Source organism: Bos javanicus, chromosome 5 (assembly GCF_032452875.1).
Source record: "Bos javanicus breed banteng chromosome 5, ARS-OSU_banteng_1.0, whole genome shotgun sequence".
Lineage (NCBI taxonomy): Eukaryota > Metazoa > Chordata > Mammalia > Artiodactyla > Bovidae > Bos > Bos javanicus.
In genome coordinates this window covers 99,339,519-99,367,512 of record NC_083872.1, presented here as the reverse complement: position 1 = coordinate 99,367,512, position 27,994 = coordinate 99,339,519, and the positions used below count along the sequence as shown (strand labels likewise).

Sequence of the window (27,994 nt, the reverse complement as noted above, 5' to 3'; positions counted from 1 at the left end):
TTTCCTTTCAAGGGTAAAAATTTTATTTTTGCGGAACTTGGTACTGCACATTTTCGAAGAGAGTTACATAAGAAAGCAAAATGTTACCCTCCCCTTATCCTAGAAATAAATAAGAAGGGAATAAAATTTCTTTTTTAAATCATGACACTTGGAAGTTTAGCACCAGCATCCAAAATGAACAGAAAAGGAAAAAAAAAGCATTTACTATATATTTCAGATTTCTTTGGTTGGGAGGGGTCTCCCCATGTGGTATTAATAATTCTTCTTTCAATTCATATTACCAAAACAGTAAAAACCAGGAAAAAAATATAAACCTAGTGGTTGCTGAAACTGGGGAGGTCGCTCTCTCGTTAATGTGCAGGCATTCCCAGGATCTCAGCTGCTGGACAAAACGGCTGACGTTTTCCTCGTGCAGTTCTCTGTTTTGTAAGGAAGTGTAGTAAACATTCTAATGTCCACATCTTGGTTATTAATCTTCCACTTTATTGCTTGGACGTTTCTTTGGTGTTCGTAAGGTCGTGGTCTGCTTTTTGCTTTATTTTTTGAATGGTCATTAAGTCACCTGGAAAACGTTCACACCAGATTTATTAAAGAGTGACAAGATGACCAAGGGTTAAAGAATAAAAAGGCAAAACTTACCTGTTTTTTATGTAGTTCAAATAGTTTTAAGATTTTAGAATTAACTTATAGAAACCTTAAAATAACCCAGAACTTGAAATGTTTTAGAAGGACTGCATCCTTTTTATTAGTAAAATTTTAATCATAAGTTTAGATTTTAATGCAAGTAAAACTGTAACATTATGAAACTATAATAATTACAATCCAATAGGTTAGAATTTTGCTACAAGTCTGAATGGAATTCAGTATACAACAGTCTTGGGTTGGGTAATGTCAATGAAATTCCTCATAACAATGCAGTTTCATTTAAGACATTTTCATATAATGTAAATTTCTTTAGTTCTGTTTATGCTAAAATTTTTTTAAATTAAAAAAAATAATTTTCAAAAGCTCAAAATAAAATCTTACATGTGTACCTTTTAGAGATTTGTAAGCTGAAACATGAATTTAATGGAAACTTTCTAATAAAACATTTTTATAAACAAGAACACTCAGCGCATAATGGTAAAAATTCTGTAGAATTATAAAAAAAAGTTATCATTATGAAGCCTTTTCAAATAAATGATACTATAACATTGATAATTCTTCATAATCATTTTAGTGGTTATACAGTATCTCCTAATATGGATATATCTCAATATTTAACCACTTCTCCAATACTAGATTATAATAGAAACTTTCCTCCTATATTTTGGATTATTTCCTTAGGAACAATACCTAGAAATAATGTTACTAAAAGGTTATGGCCAAATGATTAATATATAATCCTGTGAGTTATTTCAAGCAACTCTGAATACGGAATTTATTTCTGTGATAAATTGCCCATGCTACCCAGAGATAAAACAGAATATCTTCAGCATAGCACTTGTCTACCTTGTGAAAGGCTAATTTAAATCCAAACCTCTGCATATAAAAGCAGATGGCATTTAAAATGTAGAAACTTAAAATGATCTTAAAATTTTATGAAATATTAATTTTTTGAAAAAACAACACTACTACTATAAGCTTAAAACCCTTTTAACTAAAAGCTACTTCCTTATTTATTTCATGAAAAGGGCAACAACCAAGAAATACTAAAAAATCAAATTCTCAGGACTTATTAGATGAAAAGCCCAGAATGAAACCAACTATGGCTTATATAGTCTTTTAAGACTTGCTGAATCAGTCTTTCCAGTATATTTCTACCTATACAATTTCCAAGATTTTTAGCAAGAATACAGAAAAAAAAGCAGGAAGCAATAATGAAGAAAAACAAGCTAACTTTATGGAGAGGTTATTCTTCACCACACCTTGCTTCGGTAGTTCATACGTGTGATATCACTACGTCTGTCTTTGTAATACCCAGACCAGTCAATATCCCTATTTTACCCGCAGCAAACAGAACTGTAGCAGAGGATAAATAAACTGCTCAAGAGTATTCAAGCGAATGACGAGTAGATCCTGCACTGGACATGTAAACCCAAGGGCTCTCAAGCACAACACATAAATAACGCTGGCTATCAAAGGGAAATGGGAAGGAAAAAATAACTCCTGTTTGTTCCACAGATCACAGTCCTCTGTTATTAAAAGGAAGCCTTGTCAGGCGCATTGGGCTTCCCTGGTGGCTCAGTGGTAAAGAATCCACCTGTCAAGCAGGAGATGCAGGTTCGATCCAGGGGTTGGGAAGATCCCCTGGAGAACAAAATGGCAACCCACTCCAGTTTCTTGCCTGGGAAACTGCAGAGACAGAAGAGCCCGGCAGGCTAGTCCAAAGAGTCTGAAGCCACAAAGCAAGCACGCAGGCACTTTAAAATTATCAAACTGGCCACTAGGTGTCACAAAAGTAAAACTTTCAAAAAATCTTTCGCCGGTGTAAATAGTTGACAACTGTCTATCTAGAAAAATGACTGACACTCATTAACTCTGTCTGCATGTTTATGTCTCCAAAACCAAGCAAAATAAGATCAGCTTCAGAGATATTTCACCACCGAAACAACTCTTTCTCAGAATCCTGATGGAGATAAGAAGCTGGCCCAGATGAACTGCAGGATTAGTTTAGACTGCTCTGTGCTACTGCTGAGAAATCAGCGCTGTTTAAAGAGAACATCAGTTCCGCGTGGGCCGCCTACCTGCGGATGGTGAAGGTGCCTGGGGAGCTGGCTGTTACTCTGCACTGCTCTGCTCGGGAGCTGGAGCAGGGTTCTCAGATGGTGCTTCACCTGCCTTGGTCTGAAACACACGATAAAACCACAAACCAGAAATGAACCAATTTCTGCAGCAGTGGAGAGTCCAAGACTGAAAGGTCTCACAAGTAGGGATCTTCCTGCCTGCGGAGGTAAACCACTGTGCAAAATCTTAAACACTCTTGAAGTTGGAGTCAAAAATTAGAACCACCGAAGAATGGCCTCCAAACGGCAACTAAACACCATCATTCTTCACAGTTGAGAGTCATAAAAAATATACAGTCACTTTCAACACATGCTGAAAGGCAGGTTCCTCTCTATAAATGCTGTCCTTTGTTTGGAGAGCTCTAACCATTCTGACTAGAGTGTTAATTGGTTGAATGCAAATATTTGGTTTGCGATATGGGCAAGGCATTCTCTCTCTCACCCTGTGTATATACATACCTTCATGAAAATGTTATTATATATACAGATGCATATATGATACATATTTTTGGCCTCAGTTTTCAGACTATGAAACCACTCTTAGAAAGGAATACTAAAGGCTGACATGCTCCAGGATGGTCTGGCAGCATCTCCTCTGACTAGCTGGCCTCACCTCTTTGCCATCCTGTGAAGGAGCGTTAGGGGGACGGGGGCGACGCCGATAGTTATAGGGGCGCTGGTATCCACGGCGAGCAGGTGGCTGGTTTGGACCATTGGCCGCTTGTTGATTCTCCTTATCTTCAGCCTCTCCGACAGCTGGGGCAGGTCGTGGGCGAGGAGGGCCCCTGGAGCAGAGAAAAGAGAACATGTGCAATTGGAAAGGGCCGTCAAGAACAGTAGGTTTTGTCTTTAAAGGTTTAAAAAGTCAAGGGATCAAGACTTACTCCTAGAATTATGCAAGGCTAGAGTGAAAAAGTTGGGCTAAAGCTCAACATTCAGAAAACTAAGATCATGGCATCTGGTCCCATCACTTCATGGGAAATAGATGGGGAAACAGTGGAAACAGTGTTAGACTTGATTTTTGGGGGGGCTCCAAAATCACTGCAGATGGTGACTGTAGCTATGAAATTAAAAGACGCTTACTCCTTGGAAGGAAAGTTGTGACCAACCTAGATAGCATATTAAAAAGCAGAGAGATTACTTTGCCAACAAAGGTCCGTCTAGTCAAGGCTATGGTTTTTCCAATGGTCATGTATGGATGTGACAGTTGGACTGTAAAGAAAGCTGAGCACCAAAGAATTGATGCTTTTGAACTATGGTGTTGGAGAAGACTCTTGAGAGTCCCTTGGACTGTAAGGAGATCCAACCAGCCCATCCTAAAGGAGATCAGTCATGGGTGTTTGTTGGAAGGACTGATGCTAAAGCTGAAACTCCAATACTTTTGGCCACCTCATGCAAAGAGTTGACTCATTGGAAAAGATCCTGATGCTGGGAAGGACTGGAGGCAGGAGGAGAAGGGGACGAAAGAGGATGAGATGGTTAGATGGCATCACCGACTCGATGGACATGAGTTTGAGTGAACTCCGGGAGTTGTTGATGGACAGGGAGGCCTGGCATGCTGCGATTCTTGGGGTCACAAAGAGTCCAACACGACTGAGCAAGTGAACTGAACTGAACTGAATGTGGCAAATGGAACAAAAGGATAATGAGATTAAAAAAATTCAATCATTTTCCTCCTTTATCTGAACACTATTTGCAGTGAACAAACACCTACAGAACATAGGCTCTGGTCCTACCAGGCACTGTGGGTGCAAAAATTAAGAGAAGTGCCTGGTATCCGCCCTCTGTGGACAGCCTGCCTTGAAGACGGGGAGACTAAGGGGATTTGACACAGCAAGGAAACTAACATTAGTCGTTGTGTGCCAAGGCTTGTGCTCTATGCTTTCATGTTAATTATCTCATTTAATTTCAAGGCTAATTCTGTGAGTTTAAGATTTAGAGTGAGAAAACCAAGAGGCTTAAAGGTGAGTATTTGGTTGAACCACATAGGATTGCTGCTTTTATAGGTCAAAAAGGAAGAATATAACCTTCCCAAGGTCACACACAGCTAGAGATTGACAAAATTGGGATCCGCAGGATCTTTTCCCTGTTTTCCTTAAGACATTTTTACGAAGCTTTTATTTCCAAAGTCATTAGTAGTCAATCATTAGAATGACACCATCTAAAATTACAAGGAATCTTGTGAGAAAAAAGAATGTAGAATGCTGCCAATCAGGAGAGCTCAAGTAATATCCTTACTCTCCTGTCAATAATCCCATTTTGCCAAACTTCAAGGGGGTATGGACGTCATTCGTGAATGAAGCTCTTCAATGACAGGGCAAAGGAATAGGAAGCTTACAATATAAAAAGCTTATACTGAATCTTGGGGAGTCTAGCCAATTCGGTTTTCACAAGGGATAAAGCAGAAATAAAACAACATTCCTTTCACTACTCTTAAAATCCTTGGTAGTAGTAATAATCAATTTATCGAGGGCTTACTATATATCAGGCAACATTCTGATTATCTTAAATGCCTTAGAGTACATCTAACCTTACTGACAACTGTGGAATATTCCTTATTGTCCATTTTATAAATCTGGTGACTCCGTCTAAGAGGAGTCCTGAAACTTATGAGAAGGAGATACAGCTACAGATGAGCTGCTAGTCGTAGGGTGGGAATTTAAACACAGACAACTGGATCTGTGGTTAGCTGATTCAACCCCTGCATTAGACTGCTTCATTATCAGAACATTCAGTATGGCAAGTCCCCTATGAGCTGCAAACTTTCAAAGATGCGAATGTGCTTGCCCCCCATCTCCTACTGCTGACGGTCCTTAAGTTCCACCATCTCCCACCTCCTCTCCCTCCTCCAGTCAGTAACTCTTCTTGCCTGGTCACTGGTCACTTCTTGCCAGCCCCTGTATGCCAGCTGTTGTACTGACTGGACTACTGTACTTTCAAGGTACTGTACTATAAGATTAAAAATGTTTTTTGTTTGTTTTTTAATTAATTTTTTTGTTGAAGGATAATTGCTTTACAGAATTTTGTTGTTTTCTGTCAAACCTCAACATGAATCACCCATAGGTATACATATATCCCCTCCCTTTTGAACCTCCCTCCCGTCTCCCTCCCCATCCCACCCTTCTAGGTTGATAAAGAACCCCTGTTTGAGTTTCCTGAGCCATACAGCTAATTCCTGTTGGCTATCTATTTTACATATGGTAATGTAAGTTTCCAGGTCACTCTTTTCATACATCTCACCCTCTTCTCCTCTCTTCCCATGTCCATATGTCTGTTTCTCCACTGCTGCCCTATAAATAAATTGTTTTTTATGTACACGTTATTTGCATGAAAACTATTATAAACCTGTTATAGTATAGTACTGTCTAGCCGATTGTATTAGGTGGGTACCTAGGCTAACTTTTTAGACTTATGAATGAAGCATGCTGGACTTACAAGCATGCTCTTGGAACAGAACTCATTGGCATGTAGGGGACATACTGTATCACAAATATGTGCTGGCAGCCAATTCTTCCTCCATTTGTAGAGCTACCACTGAATAACATATCAGTTAATTTATGTTGCTCTCATCTCATTAAATATAATGAAATAAAAATTAAGTATGAATTTACATCATGTGAAAGTTATCTGAAACAAAGAATGCTTTGGTAAAGGGATAACTAGAAATTTCAGTTGTTAGGGAACAGGGGAAATGTCACATAGCCATCTAAAAATACGTATATCGCAGAGCCCCACCAAACCTTGGACATATGGTCAAAGCAGTCACATCTTCTCATTACATATGGTCAAAGCAGTCACATCTTCTCATCACATAATAAATCCAAAACTAACAGAGCTGCAACAACCCCAACCACCCTACCATCACTGGCAAGTTCTTCAGTTGGTCATTAGTCAGCAGGCAACGTCACCTACCTCCGGTACCTTGCGCGGTAAGTCGGATTCCGATGGACTGGTCCCTGAAGTTGCGCTCCTTCTGGGACCCCATCCTTCATCTCACCAATCTCACCGGCCTGGAGGGAGGCAAGGAGAGCTGAAGTGAGTGTCAGAATGCAGGATATGAGAGACACAGCACAAAGTTGCATTGAAAAAAATTTTTAAAGGAAAAAATAAAAGGCTTCATTTCAAAGCTGGGGACTCTCCTATCAGTGAACCATGTACTGATTAAATGTGTGTGAATGATAGGAAAGAAAGACAGACTCAGTCCCACTAGACAGTCTTTTCCTGATCCCAGTGCAACTAAGTTTATTTTACAACATTAAACATGTTAAAATGTCCCATTTGTCTCCTGAAAGAAAACCTTTATTGCAAAAGGAAATGAAATGCTATACTATAATAAAGCAATGAGAATCTTCAGTGGGTCTGAGAATTTCAAACTCAGACCCACTCATTCTACAAACGGGGTACCCCTTTGATACAGTAATGGTTTCTACATTCAAACATCACCCCACGCCTCTTAACCACACCTTTACCTCTGATTCCTTCTTTTTACAATTTTTTCCTTTTATCTGTTGGCATATTTATTGAAGTATAACAATAAATAATAAAAAATACTTCCTTGAGAAATTTATTTGAAGCTGGGGGATTTAATTTATTATAGAACTTCCAGGGAAAGAAAGAACAAAAAACTAACAAACAAACCAACCCACCCAAAATCTCTGAATTTCTTCATAATACAGACACATCTCAATCTACTTTTTCCTACTCAAAAGTAATATCCCTTCCTTCTCCATATTTCACTAAGAAAAGAGAACCAATCAAAAAAGAATCTCTATATTCTTTCACCATCAAATCTACCACCCTACACCTACATTTGCTTTTTCTTCTCTCACTCAACTGATTAAGTGGTCCATGCCCACAGACAAAGCAAACCCTCTCTCTGGCCCTAGGAGGGCACTTGAACTCTCAGTCCTCCTCTCCTCCATCAGCCCCATCCAGGCATATAAACATGCTGAAATAACATCCATCTTTTCCAACTGTGTTCTTTAAATTATCACAAAACAAGAGGGCGGTTGAAAGTATAGACCTGAAACCTCAGACTCCATTAGATTTTGTCAGTTGTCCCAATAATGTCATTTACAATAAAAAGACTCACTTAGAACCATGCCCTGAATTTAGTTGTCTCTTTAACTGGAACAGTTCTCCAATCTTTACTTGGCTTTCATGATCTTGACACTTTCAAATTATACAAGTCAGTTATTTTGCAAAATACTCCTCATTTGGGGTTGTTTAGGGTCTCCACATGATTGAACTTACACATCCTTGGAAGGGAAGCCACAACAGTGCTCTGGATTTTTCTCACTGCATCCTGTTGGCCGGCATATGGTGTCAATTCCTACTTAATTCCTACTGTTACTGACAGTGTTCACTCTGAGAAGAACGCTGGGGGAAGTTTACGCTTTTCCCCTGTGCAATGTATGAGGATTTTGTGAAAAAAGTACTTTCAAAAGCCAGTAAATGTTTCATTCTTCATCAAATTCAATATATTGGTTTACATCTGTAAACTTTTATATTTGTTAATGTCTTATATAGAAAACTCCTGGTTTTCTACTTTATTCAATGAGCTGTAGTCTGTAACTATCATTACTGGCCAATGGGAGCCCTGTCCAGCTGGCTTGTGTCCTCTGGATGTGACTCCAGCATTCTTTGAGCACTTCCTTGTTTTCTGGCACAACAAGATGTTCTAGGCTCATATTGTACTTTCTCTGGCCTGGCTCTGAAATTGGCTGGTTCTCCAAAAGGGCTTCTATTTTTTATTGGAGAATGGTATTCACAAATGAAAAACTGGGGGCCAGACATCCTCAGTGCCTATTAAGGTGTCACTGATTTCAGGCCATTTCAGTAGGCAGAAATAATACACAAACACAAATACATACCACACTTACATACACCGTAAGTTACATGAGTGTGATGTGTGTATATGTATGGCATAGTTGATCTGCCCACCAAATGAATTTAGGTTGTTGGTGAAGGAAGGGAGGCCAGGAGAGAATTCAATGTAAAAACATAATCAAATCAAACAAAAACCTTGCCCTGACCCTACATCTTCCACCAGCCATGGCCCCATTTCTCTGAGCTCCTCTACAACATACATACAGAGGTGGAAGATCCCCTCTGCCAGCACAGACACCTCCTCAAAGGGGACTATAATACCTCCTCTTTGCTCTTTCTTGAATTCAGAGACTTTTGTCCTCACATACCACTAACCTCCAAGTTACCAAACCTAACCTAGCCTCAGTCTCCCTTTCTCCCTTCCTCAATAGCACTTAACACAGCACTTCCTTCCAGGACATTCTCTCCCCATCTGCTCCTTCCCATTGTCCTCTACCAGACTCCCTATCTCCCTAATCCTTAACCGCTTAATCCGAAACTCAGTCCTTGGCTCAGTTTTCTACCTATACTCATTTTATCAGTCCCTCTCTCCCTGGCCCAGGCCTTCACCTATGTTTTGATGTCTCCACAGGCGCACCTATAGTCTCGTCTACTCTCCAGGCTCCCTTCGGCCTTTGTATTGTACTTGCCATTCCCTCCACCCTTCGTGCCTTTCCTGGTGTGTGAATGCCTTGTTCCCTTACCTCTTTTAGGTCACTTTTGAAACATCCCCAAAGACTCTGTCTCCCACCTCATCTAAAATGACACCTTCTTAACTCAAGCCACTCTCTACCTCTTGCCTCTTTTATTTTTCTGCCAAGTTGACTTCTCTCCCCTTGGAGGTGATATTTAATGTGTCCAGAAGATCTCCAAATGCCTTCTGTCTCTCTGCCCAAACCTGGTCTTCCTTCGCAAGGTATCCTTTACTCCTAACACCACACGCTCACTCCATCACCAGACGCTGTCACTTCCTAAACGTGACCACCCCTCACACCTCCACTGACAGCACTCTTAACTCCTGCCCTGACTGCCCCTCCACAGGGCAAATGAGGGAGCTGGTCTCCCTAACTCTGCTGCTGCCTCCTGTGGTCCAGCCTCCTTAAACTGTCTGGTGATTTCTCAAATACGTTTCCTCCCCTGTTTAGACCCCTCAACTAGTTTTTCATCACACTGAGGATAGGTCAACAATTCTTATTATGGTCTATAGTAGGCATGCCTAATCTGCCCCGATGCTACCTTAATCTAACCTCTTACCCCTCTATTCACCCATAACATCCCAACCACAAGAGCCTCCCTTACTTCTCTGAACAAGCAAAGCTGCTGCTTCTTCAGGAACTTCGATTCAAACACACACACGCAGAAACAGAAAGGAGCGTGTATAAAGGATGAATGTTTACTAGAATGACAGAACAGGAGGAGACTGCACAGACCGAGTTTAAACCAAAGTCTACCACCCATGTAACCTTAGGTAAAAGCTGCTGATTTCTTAAACTACTCAAATCCCTTCACTTGCAACAACAACAACAAAAATATGGACACCACTGCCAATTTCATAAAGCTGTAGGGAAAACTAAGAACTAATTTCAAACATCTGTCTCTTAGTGGAGGCCAAACAATGCTGCTCCTTTTCCTCTGTCATATAATTCTCTTCTCAGAGATGACACACAGTTGATATCAGCTCAGTAACCACCGTGACTTATTTGCCAAATATCGAGAATTACTATCTTTGAAAAAGGGAAGTCATTTGGACACGGCTATATCATGCTATATGACATCCTCAGTACACAGTTCAGTTCAGTTCAGTCGCTCAGTTGTGTCGGACTCTCTGTAACCCCATGAACTGCAGCACGCCAGGCCTCCCTGTCCATCACCAACTCCGAGAGTTCACCCAAACTCATGTCTATTGAGTCAGTGATGCCATCCAGCCATCTCATCCTCTGTCGTCCCCTTCTCCTCCTGCCCCCAATCCCTCCTAGCATCAGAGTCTTTTCCAATGAGTCAGCTCTTCGCATCAGGTGGCCAAAGTATTGGAGTTTCAGCTTCAGCATCAGTCCTTCCAAGACAACTAAAATGCAGTTACCGGAATATGCACACATTTTCAAAATTAGTTTTCAGCCTGCTTTTCTGCGAGGCACACAAGAATCCCTTTGCTCTGAACCTCCTATTCCTAAGGTGAAATATACTTTTCTTTCAACCAATATTGAAGATACTCTTCATATTCTCAAAATAATATGCTACATATATATATGCTAAACATAAGGATTATTTTAGGAAGGCACTACTGACTCCCTAAAAATAAATGTGTCGTAGTCTCCCGGACTCTTCCTGTCCTCATTTCCTAGAGGCCCAGGGTGCTGCCCTAAAGAAACCTACTATGCCTCATGTACCCAATCTCTCCATATACGTAAGGCTACTTGCTATTTTTAGCACATTTGTCAGGGACAGCTGTTAAAGAGTAGAAGGGGAAAAAAAAAAAAACCAAGAAGCAATGTAGGAAGAACACAGTCATGCATGATAGGATAGGAAAAGGGCAGCAAAGAACAGACTGAACACAATGTTCAGTCAAAACACTCAGTGGACAAACAAAAACCAAGGACACTAAGAGGAAGAGGGTGTAAGCTAGTGGTACCAAAAATGAGGTCCTCTCCCAAGATTTCCAAGTTTCCTGGGAACTGCAAAGTTGGTGAAAGGCTTATTAACTACAGGTCAAGTTCACAATAGTTGTATCAGTATTTTGCAGTAAAAAAAGAAAAAAAGAGATAGTCATCTCCACTTTCATATGAGGTTTTCTTAATCATCAACATTATCTCATCTAAATTAAGAACTTTATAGACACCCTCCATCCTGAGCTGTCACACACTACAGTCTTTATCTTGGATTTTATCATCACAGCCCCAAGGTGGAGGCAACTATCCCCATTTAACGGATGGACAAGTTAATCTCACAAGCTCACAGTAAGTAGGAGAGATAAGACTCAAGCCCAGGCCTGACTGACTTCAGAGTTCAGCTCTCAGACACCCTCACCTGTCCCTACTTTATGTCTTTCATTTTTTCTATAAACGTGAGACTGTACCTTGTCCACCAGGGTCCCTGGGTATAGGCAAGGCTCAAGGCTCATGTGGTCGTGCTTTGAGAAATGAGACTACAAGGACCGGAGTCGGAAAGCAGACTAGTCTGCTTGGATTAAGTAGCGTCAGCATCGGGAAGCCAAAAGCAAGGTTTGATTTCCGGCCGCTGGTATCGGAAGAGGAGGAGGAAGAGGAGGCAGAGGAAGGACGGAGGGGTGAGGACTGCCGGAGAGAAGTCCCAGGTGCCGGTTTACCTGCATTCTGCTGGGATGGGGGAAGACCCGGGAGCGGCGGTCAAAGGTCTGTCCCACGTGGTAAGGCGGGAAGCGCCGCCGGTACTGGGGGCGGAACTGGGGGCGGCGCGGCTGACTCCGGGCCGCAGAGAACTGCCCGGCAGCGGCGGGGGCCTCCAGTCCTTCACTGCTGCCGCTCCCTTCCTCCTCCTCCTCCCCAGCGTACTAGCGAAGCAAAGAAACAGAGGTTCAGAGGAGGTGTCGGCAGGGAGAGAAGCAAAGAATACCATTTAGACTGAGTATCAACGAAAGAAAAAAAAAATTCTCCCCCAAAGGAACGATCCCTTCTAGTATATAGACAAAAATGCATATACCCCAGATCATCAGGTGATGACCTGAGATAAGCTACATTAAGATTAAAGCAGATCCATGCAGATAAAATACCAAGCAGAAAAGCAAGTGCAATTAATCGCTAAAGAATTTAGTTCGCATCTAGTTAGAACTGGTCAGTATCAGTTGACTAACCACCCAAAAAACATTTACACAGTTTAGAATATTTGGCTCCACCAAATGTGTCTCCCCAACACTGGCCATCCACTGGGGAAAAGTAAAGAAAAATATATTTTGTATATTTAGTGGTTGGTCCTAAGTGGTTTGCTTCCTTGACTGGTTGGGTTCTGAAAGTGTGGAAGGGGGTCTCTGAAATCCTTCCTACGGGGTCATCAAGATCAAACTAGTCTCATAAGGCTGGCAGGATGCTGTCTTTTTCCATCTCATTCTCTCCTGAGTTGGGGGCAGGAGAGGGGTTGGATGTGTTACAGAAGCTACAGTGACACATGGTCCCTCACAGCCCCAGGGCAGAAGGAGCTGTAAGAATCCAGCTGTCTTTTATTAAACCGACATCAGTGATTGGTAAAAACCTAAAGCGACACCACTCTTTTCACTCAATTAAAAAATAGCTTTCATTTAAAAAAAAAAGTTATTTGTATTTACAAGTAATAGCTTATTTTAAAATAAATTAAATCTTTTAAATTCTGCTTTACTTTCTAATACAATAAATATTAATAGATATAAACATACATAAAAACTCTGGGATCCCATAATGAAGCATATAAATGGGTCCAAAAACCAGAAGGTTTGAGAACCACTGACTTATGGCATATCTCTCTTTATTTGTTTAGCAATAAAGTTTTAATTGCACTTTAATACATAGTAGCAAGTAATAAATACAGTTTCTGAATATAATAAACTTTGTTAACACAAGGAACTATTGAATCATTTTATCTTTTTCCTGTATTTAAACTACCATTTCACATACTAACATTTTATATCAAAAAAATATAAGCAAACAGCTAAACATCCCTTAAAGAATTTTTTATTTCAAATCTTAAAGGGGGATTGCAATGCCAAAGGTAGTCTTAAGTAAAGTAACTATAGTTTTTAAAAAATGAACAAATTTAGAATGAAGAAAATTAAATGACTGATGTTGGGGGTGAGAGTATTTAAAATTTAGAACTCTCCAGAAAACCAAGCCCACATGAGCAACGAAATTCTCAGAGGAAAAGCTTCAAGTATAGCCTCAACTAGTATAATTTCAGAAAATCCAAGTAACTCTATACTTTATAAAATCTGTATCAGATACAATCTCCAATGATTTAAAGGCATATTAGCATAGAAAATGTTCCTCCAAATAGTGTGACTGAATAAACTGTAACTTTTCTCTTTAGGTTTCTCTGTATCTGAGTTTTCAAATCTTTCATTAAGATTAGTTTTACAAAATAAGAACAATGGCACCACCATTGCCAAACACACTCAGGAAGCTGTCAGGACCTAAAAGACATCACAACAGAAAACCTTCATTTATGTTTATTTTCAGAATTTGGATAATTTTGCTTCTAAACATCACATACATGACTTCAGAATTTCGAGCTGAGGAGAAACGTCTTTGAAGGAAAATTTTTCACTCAAGGCTTTTTACCACTTGTACTTCTGAGTTAAGCTAGAAATCAAAACAATTACCACCAGTGTTCCAAGAATCTGGTGAACATGAAAGAGTTAACACCATGTAGTAAACGCTCTGGTAGCCTGTTCCGACTGTCTCGGACACAGTTTATTATTAAAAATCAAACAGGATAAGCAAAACATGGGTAAGAGAAATACAGGAAGAAAAACAAGATCCAATATGGAATCTGATAAAAAGCAATTTGGGCTGCATGTTTAAGACGACACAATGAAGAGAGGAAACATTTAGGTAAGCAGAAAAATACTATTCTATCAAAGTGTAGAGATATAAACCATTCTCAATCTGCAAATACTTCATTCTGGTGAGATTATTTTCAAAAGTTTTCCCTGGATGATGCACATAGCCACAATCCTGTGTTCACAAAGCATCTTGAGTTTTATTCCAGGGTACCAATCCCTGGTACTAATTCTAGAAACATCAAAAATGACTCATATCTAAGAGGTTCCTCATGACCACAAGTTGGATGCCTCGAGAATACTTTAAACTGAGCCTCCTAAGAAAGCTCCAGCCAGACTTGGTTGTAAACTCTTTCACTTAGATTGGTACCAATCTACGGGACTAAAAATCCAGACTTAATTATTGCTTAACTTTGAAATAATGGGAAATGCTATCTTAAATAAAGCAGCTACATAATTGAGGCAAATCACTTAATATTTCTATGGCTAGCATTGTCCATCACTTACTCCAGAGCTGTTCCTCACTCTTCCTTGCCAAGGAAAGGCTGACTTTCTTAGAAAGAAACAGGGTCAGTGCCAAGGGATGAACACCAGATGTAAGCCAATCACAGAAATCCCAGGCCCCTTCCCCCTACCCCACCAAGTGGATGTCACATGGTTCAGTTCTGGCCCATAAAGGAGCCAAAAGAAGAGAAAACCTTTTTGACAACCTTGGCATGGCCCAAGTTAAGCCTTCTTGTTACAAGATAATTAAATGGCTGTTACTTGCAGCCAAATACAAACAAACTGATACAACTGCTGAATGGCAAAAATGTCCCATAAGCCCAGTGGGGATGAATTCTGAACACAAAAGATTTCCCATACAAAAAAAATCACTGTGTTTCCAGGAGAAGATACAGCTTTTATGTGCTCCAAATATACACACTTAATTTTAGATGTGCACATTTCTTGGGTCACTGATGATGAAAGAGACAACGTACGTTGCGGGGCGGTCCACGGCGCCGGCCGTAGTAGCCGCGTCTGTAGCGGCGCCGGTCAGCAGCATATCGGCTCCCTTCCACTGGAACGCCATCCGGGCCGGTCACGTTGGCTGCTTCTGCACCCTGAGAAAGGAAGAAACCAAAGACGGCCTTCGAGTCAGAAAGAAGCCAAAGACCAAAAGCACCGCCTTAGACAGCCAGAGGGTTTAAGGCTGGCAGGAGGTACTAGAAGTTCCTACGGGTGACCTCGTTTTAATAAGGTGAGCAAGATGCTTGATGTCCTGATTTAAATGTATACAGCATGACACCTGACACTGACACAACACTGTTTATCAACTAGGCTGCAATATAAAATAAAAAGTTAAAAAAAAATAGATGTATATACAGCTCACATGCTTCCACAACCTCTGCTCTCTTGATTCAAGAGCAATAGGTATATATATTTATCTTTAGGTAACATAAAACTGGTAAATATAAAGCAACTGGAGCAAAGGAATGCTAGACCAGGACGAATATTCTTCACTGGAAATAACTGAGATAACGTTCTCTTCCTAGAAAATACTGAAACCTGTTATTCTGTGAGGTACCAAGAGAATCCACTCGTGGGCTCACATGGTCCGTCCATCACTGAGCTAGTGAGAGAGAAATTCCTCCCAGCATGGCAGTGGCTGGAATGAAGGGCTGTTGACTCAGCTCCTGCTTTCACATACAGTGTCCACAAAAGTAGTCCCTTTTTAAATCTTATTGTCGAAACAGACATAGCCTGCAGATTCTCTGTGGACAAGTGAATAAAGTAATGCTTCAGAAATAGAAAAAGTTCGGGCAAAGGAGATTCAAAAGAGTGAAACCCCACTCTATGTCCATTTGTATAACCTCACATGCTGAAAATACACAGAGGTAAAATTAACCTGGCTAGACAAAATTTTAATAGTTGGATGGGACATTAGGGATTGTTACATGTCTGCATTTGCTGGTAGGTAACTTGGAACTCTGAAAGATCTGCAAGATACTCTGGGATCACATTGGTAAAGATCACTTAAATTTTTATATGAGATGAAATAAAGTGTTTCTCTTTTAAAACAGGAAAGTTTGAGAGTTGCTAAGAATAAGAACTATAGAATGAATGGTGTGTATATCAGACGAGCAATCATCTGGGAGTCAACTAGTCAGCTTACAATTAATAAATAAAGCATAAAAGACATTACTAATATTAGAATTAAACATTATCACAGCATTAAAAACCTGTCGATGCACATCAAAATGATCCTTTTAGCTTCCTGGGTTAGTCTTCATGTGAAGATAGCGGTTATACAGTCTGTCAAGATGCCTCTGGCTTTTCAAAACCCAAGCCAAAGAGAAAACATAATGATTATATTTGATTTTATTCTTAAAACAAAAGTATCTTTCACCCCAAAACAGCTTTTATCAATTTTTAATACTATAAAACTACCTTAATTCTTAAAATTTTATTTATGTATTTATTTTTGGCTGCCTTGGATCTTCATCACTGTGCATGAGCTTTCTCTAGTTGCAGCAAGCAGCGGCTAAGCTCTAGTTGTACACGGGCTTCTTACTGCTGTGGCTTCTCTTGCTGCAGGGCATGGGCTCTAGGAGGGTGTGCAGCTTCAGTAGTTTCGGCTCCAGGGCTCTAGAGCACAGGCTCAATAGCTGTGGTGCACAGGTTCAGTTTCTCTGCGGCATATGTGATCTTCCCAGATCAGAGATTGAACCCATGTCTCCTGCACTGGCAGGTGGATTCTTTAGCACCAAGCCACCAGGAAAGCCCTGTTTTAATTTTAAATTTCACTTAAAAATACATTTGGTACCAAAATAAGATTTGTCATTTTAAATCTTCAGAAATTAGCTTTTCCTTCCATGATTAAATAGTGTTCATCATTTATTAAAATGGAAATTAAAATACCCTTTTATACTGCATCAAACAATGCATATGATAGTCAATAATCAGAAACACTTTTACTTAAAGAATTGCTTCTTTCTGTCATAGTAAAAATCCAAAGTACTGTTAACTCATAAAGGACAGAGAGACCATTTACTAAGCAAGAAAATATTGCCAGCACCCTGGATACCCAACCACAATCTCCTCTCACCTTCTCTCCTTCAACCACATCAAACTCTACGGTTTCTCCATCTCCTACACTGCGCAGGTATTTCCGTGGGTTATTTTTCTTGATGGCAGTCTGTCAAGATTAAAAAAAAAAATTCCGAATGAAGTATAGGTCAAAGTTGGCCACAGAGTTCATCCCTTTCAAGTTTACTGGCTCTACTGAAGAAATCGTTGATCTAACGTTGTTGTTTAGTCACTAAATCGTGTCCGACTCTTTGCAATCTCATGAACTGCAGCGCACAACACTCCTCTGTCCATGGTGTTTCCCAGGAAAGAATACTGGAGTGGGTAGTGGTTTCCTCCTCTAGGCACCTTCCTGACCCAGGGATGGAACCTGTGTCTCCTGCATGGGCAGGCGGGTTCTTTACCACTATTCTATTCTATTCTCCCAACTACCCTGCATCTCCAAAACAAGAACAATGAAACAAAAAAAACACTATACAACTATGTTCCACATACTTTCTTGATTTCATGTTATCCTTCAAAATTCATCTTGGTAGGTGGGTTAAATAGAAAGTGCAGTTATACTGATGAACTAATCGTGATACTGGATAGAACTAATCGTGATACTGGATAGATGCGTGTCCTCACACTATGAAGTGTCTTGGGTCAGACTCTTTTTCCATCATTGTGGTGGCTGCGGGATGGGGGACGCCTCCATAAAATCTTACACATGCACATAAACACAGAAATATGGGGATAGAGATTTCAGTGGACAAGAGAAACCTCTAACCTCAAAAGAAATTTTAAAAATCCAAGGGGGGATAAATACTTCTGACAATATATGAAAATACCTCAAGAACAAAACATTGCTGACAACCTTCTCTTCACTTTACAGATGAGGAAACCAACTGGAGGCTGATAAGGGATTTATCTGAGTTTATAAAAATACAGCCTGGGGGAAGGAGGCAGGTGGGTGGGGGAAGTGTATACCCCTGTACTATAACTGTGTGATATTTATTCAAATTTTTCTCATCACATCATTCACATGTCAGCTCATCCCTACACGCTCCCTGATAAATAACATTGAAAGGTTAATGACATTATCCTGCAGTGAACATGGGCACCTAAATACCTGCTTATGAACAGGCTTCTCTTTTTCAGTCAATGGAGGGAAGAAAATAATTCCTGCAATGAATTCCATTTTGTTGGCTGGTATCTCTAAACAGTTAAAGGGGCTCTGGGTTTCTGTGGAACTAGGTCAGCCTTATTTTATAAAGCGATTAGGCATGTGTAATCTAGCCCTTCCCTTACTCTGAGTAGGAGGGAGGGAAAAAAAAAAAAGAATGAGCCAGTAGCGCAGAGACCTCACCCACAGAGGAAAAAGGCAGTTCAGGACAGGATATACACGCAGGCCGCCTGAACATTCAGCCAGTCCAAAAACAGCCCCTCCCTACCGGCTCGTTCCCTTTTTCCTGTTAAACTGGGCAAGCCTCAGCACACCGAGGTGACTCACCGCCCAGCCTCACGGGGGGCTGGAATCAGGTCACACACTCACAGGCCAGTGAGGCTGGCCGCTGGCACAGAAACTTGTGAGGTCCCTTTACGCCATCAGTCACCAGAAGGCAGAGTTCTTACCCCCAAAATCTCTATTACCCGCTAGGTGTTATAAGCAGCACTCCCTTCTAGTCTGTTCTGACTTTAAAAGTCACTGTGTCTGAACAAAGTAATCCACTCCAGTTACCCAGGCACAACTGGAATATAACTGATAGAAACCACAACAGGATTGCTCCTTCTGAGATAGCACTCTCTCCAGTCACCAAACTCTACCCCATGGTGCAGAGGATCCTAAACAGCAGGAAAACACAGAAAACCAGATGCTTGACAGAGCCCTGGAGGTGAACGTGCTGGTATTGGTACCTGTCTCTGTACTTCTCTGTTGTGATGCACTAAGAACCACACATATATGAGACAATTCACTGAAAACCAACCATACGAAAAGAAAACTAAGTGCACGTAATGCTTTTAATCTCTTTTGCCAAGAACGTCCAGGATACAGAATAATATCCTAGGTCAATAATGTATGTGAGACAATTCACTGAAAACTAACCATACAAAAAGAAAAAACTAAGTGCACGTAATGCTTTTAATCTCTTTTGCCAAGAACGTCCAGGATACAGAATAATATCCTAGGTCAATAATGTAGAAAAAGACTGAGCTTCCTATACAGAGAAGTCCATGTTTTCCGTATTTTACACTTTTTCTACATCTCCTTGACTACAGGGGACTACAGGCCTATTTGATCTGGACATGTGCTAAGCAGGACAGAGGAGGGGACTAGCCTGGGAGCTGGAGTCTCCGTATGTCTTGGATCTTGCTTGTGCTCAGTCACTAAGTCGTGTTCAACTCTTCTGTACCCCACGGACCGTAGCCCACCAGGTTCCTCTGCTCATGGGATTTCCCAGGCAAGAATATTGAAGTGGGTTGCCATTTCCTTCTCCAACAGATTGTCCCCACCCAGGGATTGAACCCGAGTCTCTTGCATTGGCAGGTGGATTCTTTACCCCTGAGCCTCCCGGAAAGCCCCCATGTCTTGGATACACACACTCCAGCCATCTGCTTCGCTGTGCTATTTACCCAAGTTCAAGTTGCTCTGATGGAGGGGGATTTAACCAGTACCCATCCAGGCGAAGGTAAGGTGGGGCCCAGCCAAACACAAGGAGGAAACACAGTCAGGAGCACAGGCTGCTAAGATGGAAATAGAAGTACTTTAGCTGAAGACTTGAAGGCTCTAAAAATTAGCACGTGGTCTGATTATTACTTCATTAAGCTCAAAAAATAAAACTGTCTGAAAACAGTTAATGTGATGGATGAGAAGAGCTTAAGTGCTAATCTTAAAATGTGGAACTGGGCCCTCTTGCCAAAATAAAACCCCAGAAGGAGTTTCGAGCAGAACAGCAACGTGCAGGGCTTCACTTTGGGAAAGGGATAATAATAGCATATTACAGACTCCCCTCTCCTCAGAGAGCAAACATCACAGTTATTGTCCCTCTTACCTGATGTACAAATACATCTTCTTTGGTGTCATTTCTGTTGGAAGACAAAAAGCTCACAGTTAGAAGAACTAGGTAAGTGGGAAAACTTAAAACAGTTTAGAGCCTAGGACTTGAAAACACAACATAGATGTCTGTCTGGCCTCGAAACTCAGATGCCTCAAGTCAGTCCTCCTTAAAAACTTCTAAACCCAAAAGGGACCCACCTTACTCCTCCACATGACAATGGTGCCTGGCTTCATGCACACAGAGTCAACCTACCAAAACACCCGTTTCCTCTCATCTCTCTCTAAATCACATGGTGTGTAACCAGAGCCCGAGGTTTCCCTCCCAGCAAAAGCAAAGCAAGACAGTTAAAAGGACAGGGCACAGCTGTGAACTAGGCTCCCCTTACACTGAAACCTAAAACAACCCCCCCTCCACCACCACCCTACCCTAAACCCCCACCCCACCCCCACTGCCCACCAAAACATACAAGGAAGAAATTAGAGGAATTTTTTCTTAAGAAGGCGGGGTCCTAGCTAGGAGGGCTAGAGAAAATGATGGTATCATATAAAAACCTCAGAACACCCTCACCATTTGCAGCTGTGTTCTCATTCCTATATGGTTAGAAGTTACCATGGTTTAAAGAAAACACTGTGGTTTCTACACAGAACTTGGACCAGACCTGGGTTACAGATCCAGCTCAATTACTCACTAGTTGTGTGACCTGAGGAAAGTTGCTTAACCAGTCTAGGATTCCACTGCTCCATCTGTGAAATTGTGGATACCCACTCAATTATCTTAAGGCCCTTCCCCTTTCTCTGTTGTCCCCACTGCCACGGCTTTTTCTTTTAATGACTAGATTATATAAAATAAGTTATTTATCCATGTTTTAGAAATGCATTGCAATTAATGTTTAATGATCAGCAGTTTAGAAATGAGAGTATTTACATGACTCGGAAATCTGAAAACTTACATGAGCCATTAATAAAGTATGGGAAAAGACACCAACAGCAGGTGCCATAGCATGAGGACATATTTAAATAAAACATGCAGAGATACACACACATACCGATTTATAAATCCATATCCATTTCTGACGTTGAACCATTTGACAGTGCCAAGGACTTTGGTGGCTAAAATAGGATTAAGCAGATAAATTAGTATCTGACCTACAAAGAGATAAAGCTCATACCACTAAGGTCTTGATAGCATTATTTAAAGCCTAAATATACCTGAGGAAACCATTAAAAGCTTAACTTTAGAGTTTATCTAGAGAAGAAAATGGAGGAAGTGAAGTTGTCACAGGTTGTCACAGGGAACTACTCTTCAGAAGACTAAACCTTTCTTCCTTGGGAAATGTCTCAGTGAAACCCTGAGATAAGGTATTGTCGTAAGTCTATTTGATTCTGCAGTGATTAAAATTGAGAAACACTGTTTAAGGGGAGAAAAATGAAAACACGCTCTTCAAAGTTTTACAGCAGAAAAGTGTTCTAAGTGCTGAATGCAGCTCTTGATGAAAGTGACTATAGACACATGAGCAAGGTGAGCCCTGAGACCTGACACATCGCTTTCACACTTTGAAACAGTCGGCAAACTCCACATAGTGAAAGAGTAGCTCCTTGTTAATAGCTGATCTACAGGGACCTGAAGAAACTTGTCTTGATGCCAGATGGGGGCCCATCAGAGGAGTCCAGAGTAATAATAGAAGTGAGGCGGGCTCAGGCCAGTTCTGTTCTTACCACCCCGAGACATGATGCAACAGGCCTTTTCAAACCTGCGATGAATTTGGGATTCTGTTTCATTGTTTATCCTGCTCTCTTCATTTGGTGGGAATCAAACCAAACTGATTTTGGTTTCTCCTATAAACCAAACTCTTATCAGCATTTTCTTATAACCCTCCCAATGTGATTGCTGACTCTACTTGCCCTTGTGACAGGAGCATTTCTGTACAATGTAAGATCTTAACAGAACTCAGGAGAAGAAATCTAAACCAGTAGTATGGTCATGGAACTTGTACTTCACAGATTTATGTTTATGTTAGCCATTTATGATTTTAGATGACTCCTCTGAATCAACTGTGAATACCAAATCCAGTACTTCTATGAAATGCCCAGGTCTAAATTCAGGAAAAGCATAAAGCAATTATCAAAACTCAGTGAGACAAGAAATGTGGCAATAGAGTATCTTTAAAAAAGAAAAAAGCTTAGGAGAGAATAAAAGTAACAACTAACCATGAGATACAACATTTTTAATTTCCAAGGAAAAATAATAAAGATCCAGCTTTTAAATTCAAGAAGAAAACAGTAATTAGGGCTTACTTTGCTGTGGGCAGGGTTAGTTCTGAGTTTTGCTAAATGTATATGCTTGGGGAAGTAGTTTATTTAGCTCTCTTTGTAAAAAGAAAACACAAACAAAAAACTCTTTCTGCCTTCAAAGTCATTTGGCCCACCATTTACTGAGCAATCTCCAGTTCTTATGCCAACTAAGATCTTTCTCCAATAAAGAGATCTTTCTCCAATAAAGAGACTAAATTATTAATACCTTCAGTTTTAGGGCATTTTAATTAGAGCAACAGGGCAAAGAGGAAAAAAAATATTTTAGATCTAAATGTACACAGAAGACTGGTTTTGATCAATCATATGCTTTTAAATCTCACATTATTTCAAATTATATGCTTTTTGTCTCATTTGACCCAAAATTAATGAACTAGAAAAACATTAGGAAAATATAAAGGTAGGAACTCTTTTTGGTTCATTTTCATATAGTTAATGTCTACAGGCACTGTCAAAGGCATAATTGTGATTAGAAAAGCAACACTAATAAAGAGAAAGATGAAAGTGATTTTCAAGGATAACTTCAATCCAGGTGGAAGGTTATTTTTATTCCCACTTTAGTTTTTTAAAAATTTCCTAATTTCACCAATGTTTCCAGTGACCTCACAAGGCCAAACACAGTCATCCATTCTTCTTGGTTTAAGCCCATAAACTCACTTCACATACACAGAGCTGGATGGGGAAAGGAGGAAGACCAACAAGCTTCCATGAGGTTCATTAAGAGTGAAGTTTTCCTTCAGTCATGTCAACTACTTCCCCTGGCCTGTGGCTGGCTATACGCTGAAGTTTAGAACCATTTCTAAGAACCAGAATGTGAGAATCCCAAACCAGAATTCCATTTCAGTCAGCACTGCACCTGGCACATTGTAGGCACCATGTGTCCATTTGGCTAAGGACAGGAGATGGCAGAACATACTGGACAGAGAGTGTTGAAATGTCAGGCAGAAGGCTGTCCTTGTTGTTGCGATTTGGGAGTGACAGTGAAAAGACCCAAGACCTACAACCTCACCACCAGGGATGTGCTGGGACTGTCAGAGCAGTTGGTGGCTGAGTAATTTATCTAGTTCCTTCATCTTTAAAGATATCTACTGCAGTTTAAAATTCAGTTTAGATTCAAGAAAGATACAGGGATCCAGTGAAAAACTGAGAAATTTCCTTTATAAGAAGATAAATTAAGAACATATCCTAACACTGCTTCAGATAAACCAAGGTTGTCTCTCGACATTTGGCATGGGAAGTGTTCCAAGAAACACTTGTTGAAAACAATATCACAGTACAACCCGGACTAGACTGGAGCAACTTTTAGCCTAGAGAAATGAAGGCTATTTTGTTTCTTAACCTGCACATGTTACATTTAGCAGCTCGTTTGACAGTAACTGAGTAAAATCTAAAAAAAAAAAAAAAAAAAATGAACACAGGCCTCTCAAGGCAGGAAAAATGGGATCCTATTAAACTTTCTTCACATGATTCCTCCAAGTTTCTGCCTATAAAATTTTCTTCCTAGAAACTTGGGCAGGCAAGGCTCACAGAAACCAAACATGCCCCATGCAAAATACTGAAAATTTCTCAGAAGCATCTTACACCATCTCTTAACTTTCCCTGGTTTAAAAAAAAAAAAAGAGAGAGAGAGAGAGAATGAGATATACAGCACACACCCTTTAGAGACCTTATTCCCCACCCACTGCCTAGGCCTCACACAGGGCGTTAACGTTACTGAATGAGAGGACACTGAGATCCGTGACAAAACCAACAATGACTACAGACATCCTTTGTAACGTTCTGCCCCCGGGACCTGAACATCTCCTCTTCCGATTCCCCTTCCTAAGTTACAAGTCCCCAAGATAACGAGGCTGCGAACTAACGTCATCCCCTCACTTCCGACCAAGTTTTTTCAGCTGCTGCACCAAGCGCTTTCCCACAATCCGGGAAGACAAGAGTGATTGGTAAACACCAAGTAGTTCTTGCAGCAGCGGGCAGAGCGAGGGAGGAGGACGCGGGACCAAGACCCAAGTTTCCCCGGAGAGGGATTGCAACACCCCTCCGCCAGCATGTGGCCGACAGAAGCCTGGCCGCGTTCCCGCGCCCCCGTGAGAAGGGCGTCTGGGACGGACACCTGAGCCTTCCCAGCAAGAAGCCTTTCCACCACCATCAACTCCCCCACCCCTGCCCTGTCTCCTCCGAGCGCCTTCCTCTTCCCTCCAAGGAAATGCTCTCCTCGCCCAGATCCTAAGCGAGGACTCCAAAGTTCCCGTGCCACGTGGGTGCCTGTCCCATCCCTACATCCACTTCCATCCCACCCTGGATCCTCTCTCCCGACTGCTGCTTCTTTCCCCTCCGCACCCGGGGATGCGTCGCCACGGGACTGAGCGACAGCGCCCTCCTAGGGTACCCCCAGTTAAGACCCCCAACTTGCGAACCCAGGGGCGCTCCGGCGGCCGGGAGCGCCGCGCCCTGGTCCGGCAGCTCCTGCGGGATGGGCGGCCGCCCGTCCCGGGGTGGGGGAGAACCCCACGTCCCCGGGGACCTCGCTCCAACCCGCCCAGACAGGCGGCTGGAGTTGCCCACACGTGCTCGGCGGCCCCGGCCCCAGCCCGGAGCGGCACCCCCATCCTCCCCGCCTGACTCACCGAGAACTTTCTTCTCCGCGTCCTCGCTGCCCACGGCGGCCAAAGAGGCGGGGGCCGCGGTGCCCGGGGCCGCGTCCCCACCGGGGTTGCCCGAGACCAGGGCGGCCGGGGCAGGGGCCGGGGGAGCGCCGCCGCCCGCCGGGCTCTTGGGCGCAGGATCCTGAGGGGCCGCCTCCGCCGGAGCCTGCGGGAGGGCGGCGGCGGTGGTGATGGGGGCGCTGCTGCTGGGAGCGGCGGCGGCGGTGCTGGTGGTGCTGGTGGCCTCGCCCGCCTCGCTCATGCCGCCTCCTCCGCTGTCCCTCGGGCACCTCGGTGGCGGTTGGTCGGCGGTTGGCGCGGCTGGAGGGCGCGGCGGCCGGGGGCTCGCTCTCCCGGAGGCCGGGCTGGGTGGGGGTGTCTCGCGGCGGGAGGCGGCTCGCGCTCTTGGGCTGCGCGCTCGCTCCGGGGCTCCGCGCTCGGTCTTACTGCCCCAAAAATGGCCCCGCACGAGTTCTTCTAGGCGGCGCGCGGGCCCGGGGAGGGGAAGGGGTGGGGAGGGTTGGCTCCGGAGTTGGGGCATCGACTTCATTAGCATTTAAAGGCGCCCGCTGCCCTTTTTCCCACCTCCTCGCCACTCGGACCGGGATGGGGAGCAGGGAAGGAAAGCAAGGGTGCGCCGGGGCTTGGCCGGCTGCTCCGGAGTTTTCCGCGCAGCGCGCGCTGCCGCCCCGCTTGGTTGGAGCAGGGGCCGCAGGGCTCCCCTGCCTCTCCACGTCTTCCAGGAGGGGCACACTGGGGCATCCAGGAGACGCGGCGCTTCTCTCTCCCCAAATGCACGCTTTTAAGTCTTTTCTAGTGAAACCGTTCAGCATTTCTGAAGCACCATAAACTGTTTCTGATACAGCAATGAAGAACTGGAATAATACCGTCTTCAGGCTATTTGGCTACTTCTTCCTGAAAGAGAAGTTATGGATGACTTGTCTATGAGCCTCAGGTGAGGAAATTGAAGTCCAGCCCTCGGCGAATTCATGTAAACGTCAGTTTACAGCAATGTAAGGTCTTACCTGGTGGCTCAGGCGGTAAAGAATCTACCAGCAGTGCGGGAGACCTGGGTTCTCTCCCTGGGTTGGGAAGATAACTCTGGAGGAGGGCATGGTAACCTACTCCAGTATTCTTGCCTGGAGAATCCCCATGGACAGAGGAGCCTGGTCTCAAAGAGTCGGACACGACTGAGAGACTAAGCACACACAGGGCAACACACAGCGAGCTGTTAATATGCATAGAATAATAAACTTGGAGGAAGAAGACTAAATTCACACCCCACTTTCTGCTCGAATTCCCTCTGCCAGCCAGTGAAAACTTAAGCAGTCGAGCCCTCTTAGCCTCGAGGGCTAAGAGGAGGGTCACAGAGAAGCAGATCACTCAATAAACGGTATTTTCAGTTTAAGGAGTCCACCTGATTTTAAGAGAATGGAACTGGATTATGCGAAACACAGGCCAAAGGGCCTCTACTCAAGAACCGTGGGAATACAGGGCTGTTAGGTGTTCTTTGCCTCCAGGGTCTAGACAGCCCTAGGTATACACTCGAGTGCTGCCCTTAATTAATGGAGTCAACTTGGACTAGACATTCAATGTTCCAGAGTCAATTTCCTCCTTTACGAGGGTTTCTCCAAGGTACCCTGGAAAGTAGATGGGATTATCATATGTAACTCCAGTGTCTGGTCCAACAAAATCTCCTTTTCGTTCTCCATTCTCCTAAACTATTTCCCTTCCCCCTTCCCCTGGGAATTGTGTATCATGTGGCTACATAAGGAGGGTAGCAACCAAGTGTAATTCCTTATTGCAATTTCCACTGGTTAGCAGAGTACCTAGCAGCGAAGTAGAACACAGGAAATGTTTACTAAATGAAAACAAAAGACCACACTTTCCAAACTCAGTTGCTTATCAGCACATTCATTGTCAATAATTATAAAACTATCCTGCCTTATTACTTTCTTACTCCATCCATGAAAAAACATAAAAAGCTAAACTTGACAGGGAAAAAAAGCAAAATATGGAATATTTGACTTTTCGATGTAACTCACCTGTATTTTTAAAATTATAAAGATGTAAATTCTAGATTCATATTTTAGTTGGACTACAATATGGACTATACAGTGATGTTATCTATATGCAGGTGTGTTTAAAAAATTTCTGATCCAATTCTAAGTGTGATTAAATTATTTCTTAATTTTAAAGAGTGAGTCTTAATTACAATTAGATAATATGTATGATTTTATTCTGGTGAGGACTGGCCATTGACTTTTTTAACAAGACGATTATAACTGGTATGCAGAACTGAATTGCAAGGGGGGGAATGATCTAATAGCCAAATCCTTAAAATATTTTATATATATATATATATATATATATATATATTTATGTATACATATATATCTACCCTTGGAAAATAATTCATAACTAACAGGTGTGGTCTCCAACCTCTGGAAGACCCTAAAATAATTACAGATGCATCCTGGGATTTCCTAGAATTTTGTGCTGGAATGGCTCCCAAAACTACTCATCATTTTCATCCAAAAAAAGCAGTGAGCAGCTGGGAGTTCTTGGTACTGTGCTAAATAAATCTAGAGAGAATTAATTAGAGCAAATATGATCTGTGTTGTTTTAATAATCATAACAAGAGAGCAACTTTGATGTAGACGCACACGGAGTCTTCCATTTCTTCATTTACTCATGAACTCATGCGCTTGCTCATTAGCACATAATTACTGAACTGCACACTATGTGTCAAAGTGCTACACTATGAGTATCTGATGTTGATCAATATGAAGCTTACACT

General features: G+C 42.1%; 1 protein-coding gene across 3 annotated transcripts; it reads right to left on the bottom strand.

The window, feature by feature from the left end:
- On the bottom strand, positions 1–25,750 carry YBX3 (Y-box binding protein 3). 3 transcript variants are annotated; one of them, XM_061417849.1, is made up of 10 exons: positions 25,177–25,750; positions 21,286–21,349; positions 20,235–20,268; positions 17,222–17,311; positions 15,114–15,236; positions 11,956–12,159; positions 6,678–6,775; positions 3,379–3,550; positions 2,727–2,826; positions 1–562 (listed from the first exon to the last, which is right to left on the bottom strand). In XM_061417849.1, the coding sequence occupies exons 1-9, from the start codon at positions 25,748–25,750 to the stop codon at positions 2,761–2,763; spliced, it is 1,425 nt and encodes a 474-aa protein (XP_061273833.1). In that variant the 3' UTR covers positions 1–562; positions 2,727–2,760. The 3 variants fall into 3 exon arrangements, with proteins under 3 accessions (XP_061273833.1, XP_061273834.1, XP_061273835.1); XM_061417850.1 differs by lacking the exon at positions 2,727–2,826; XM_061417851.1 differs by lacking the exon at positions 11,956–12,159.
- Positions 25,751–27,994: the final 2,244 nt, after the last annotated feature.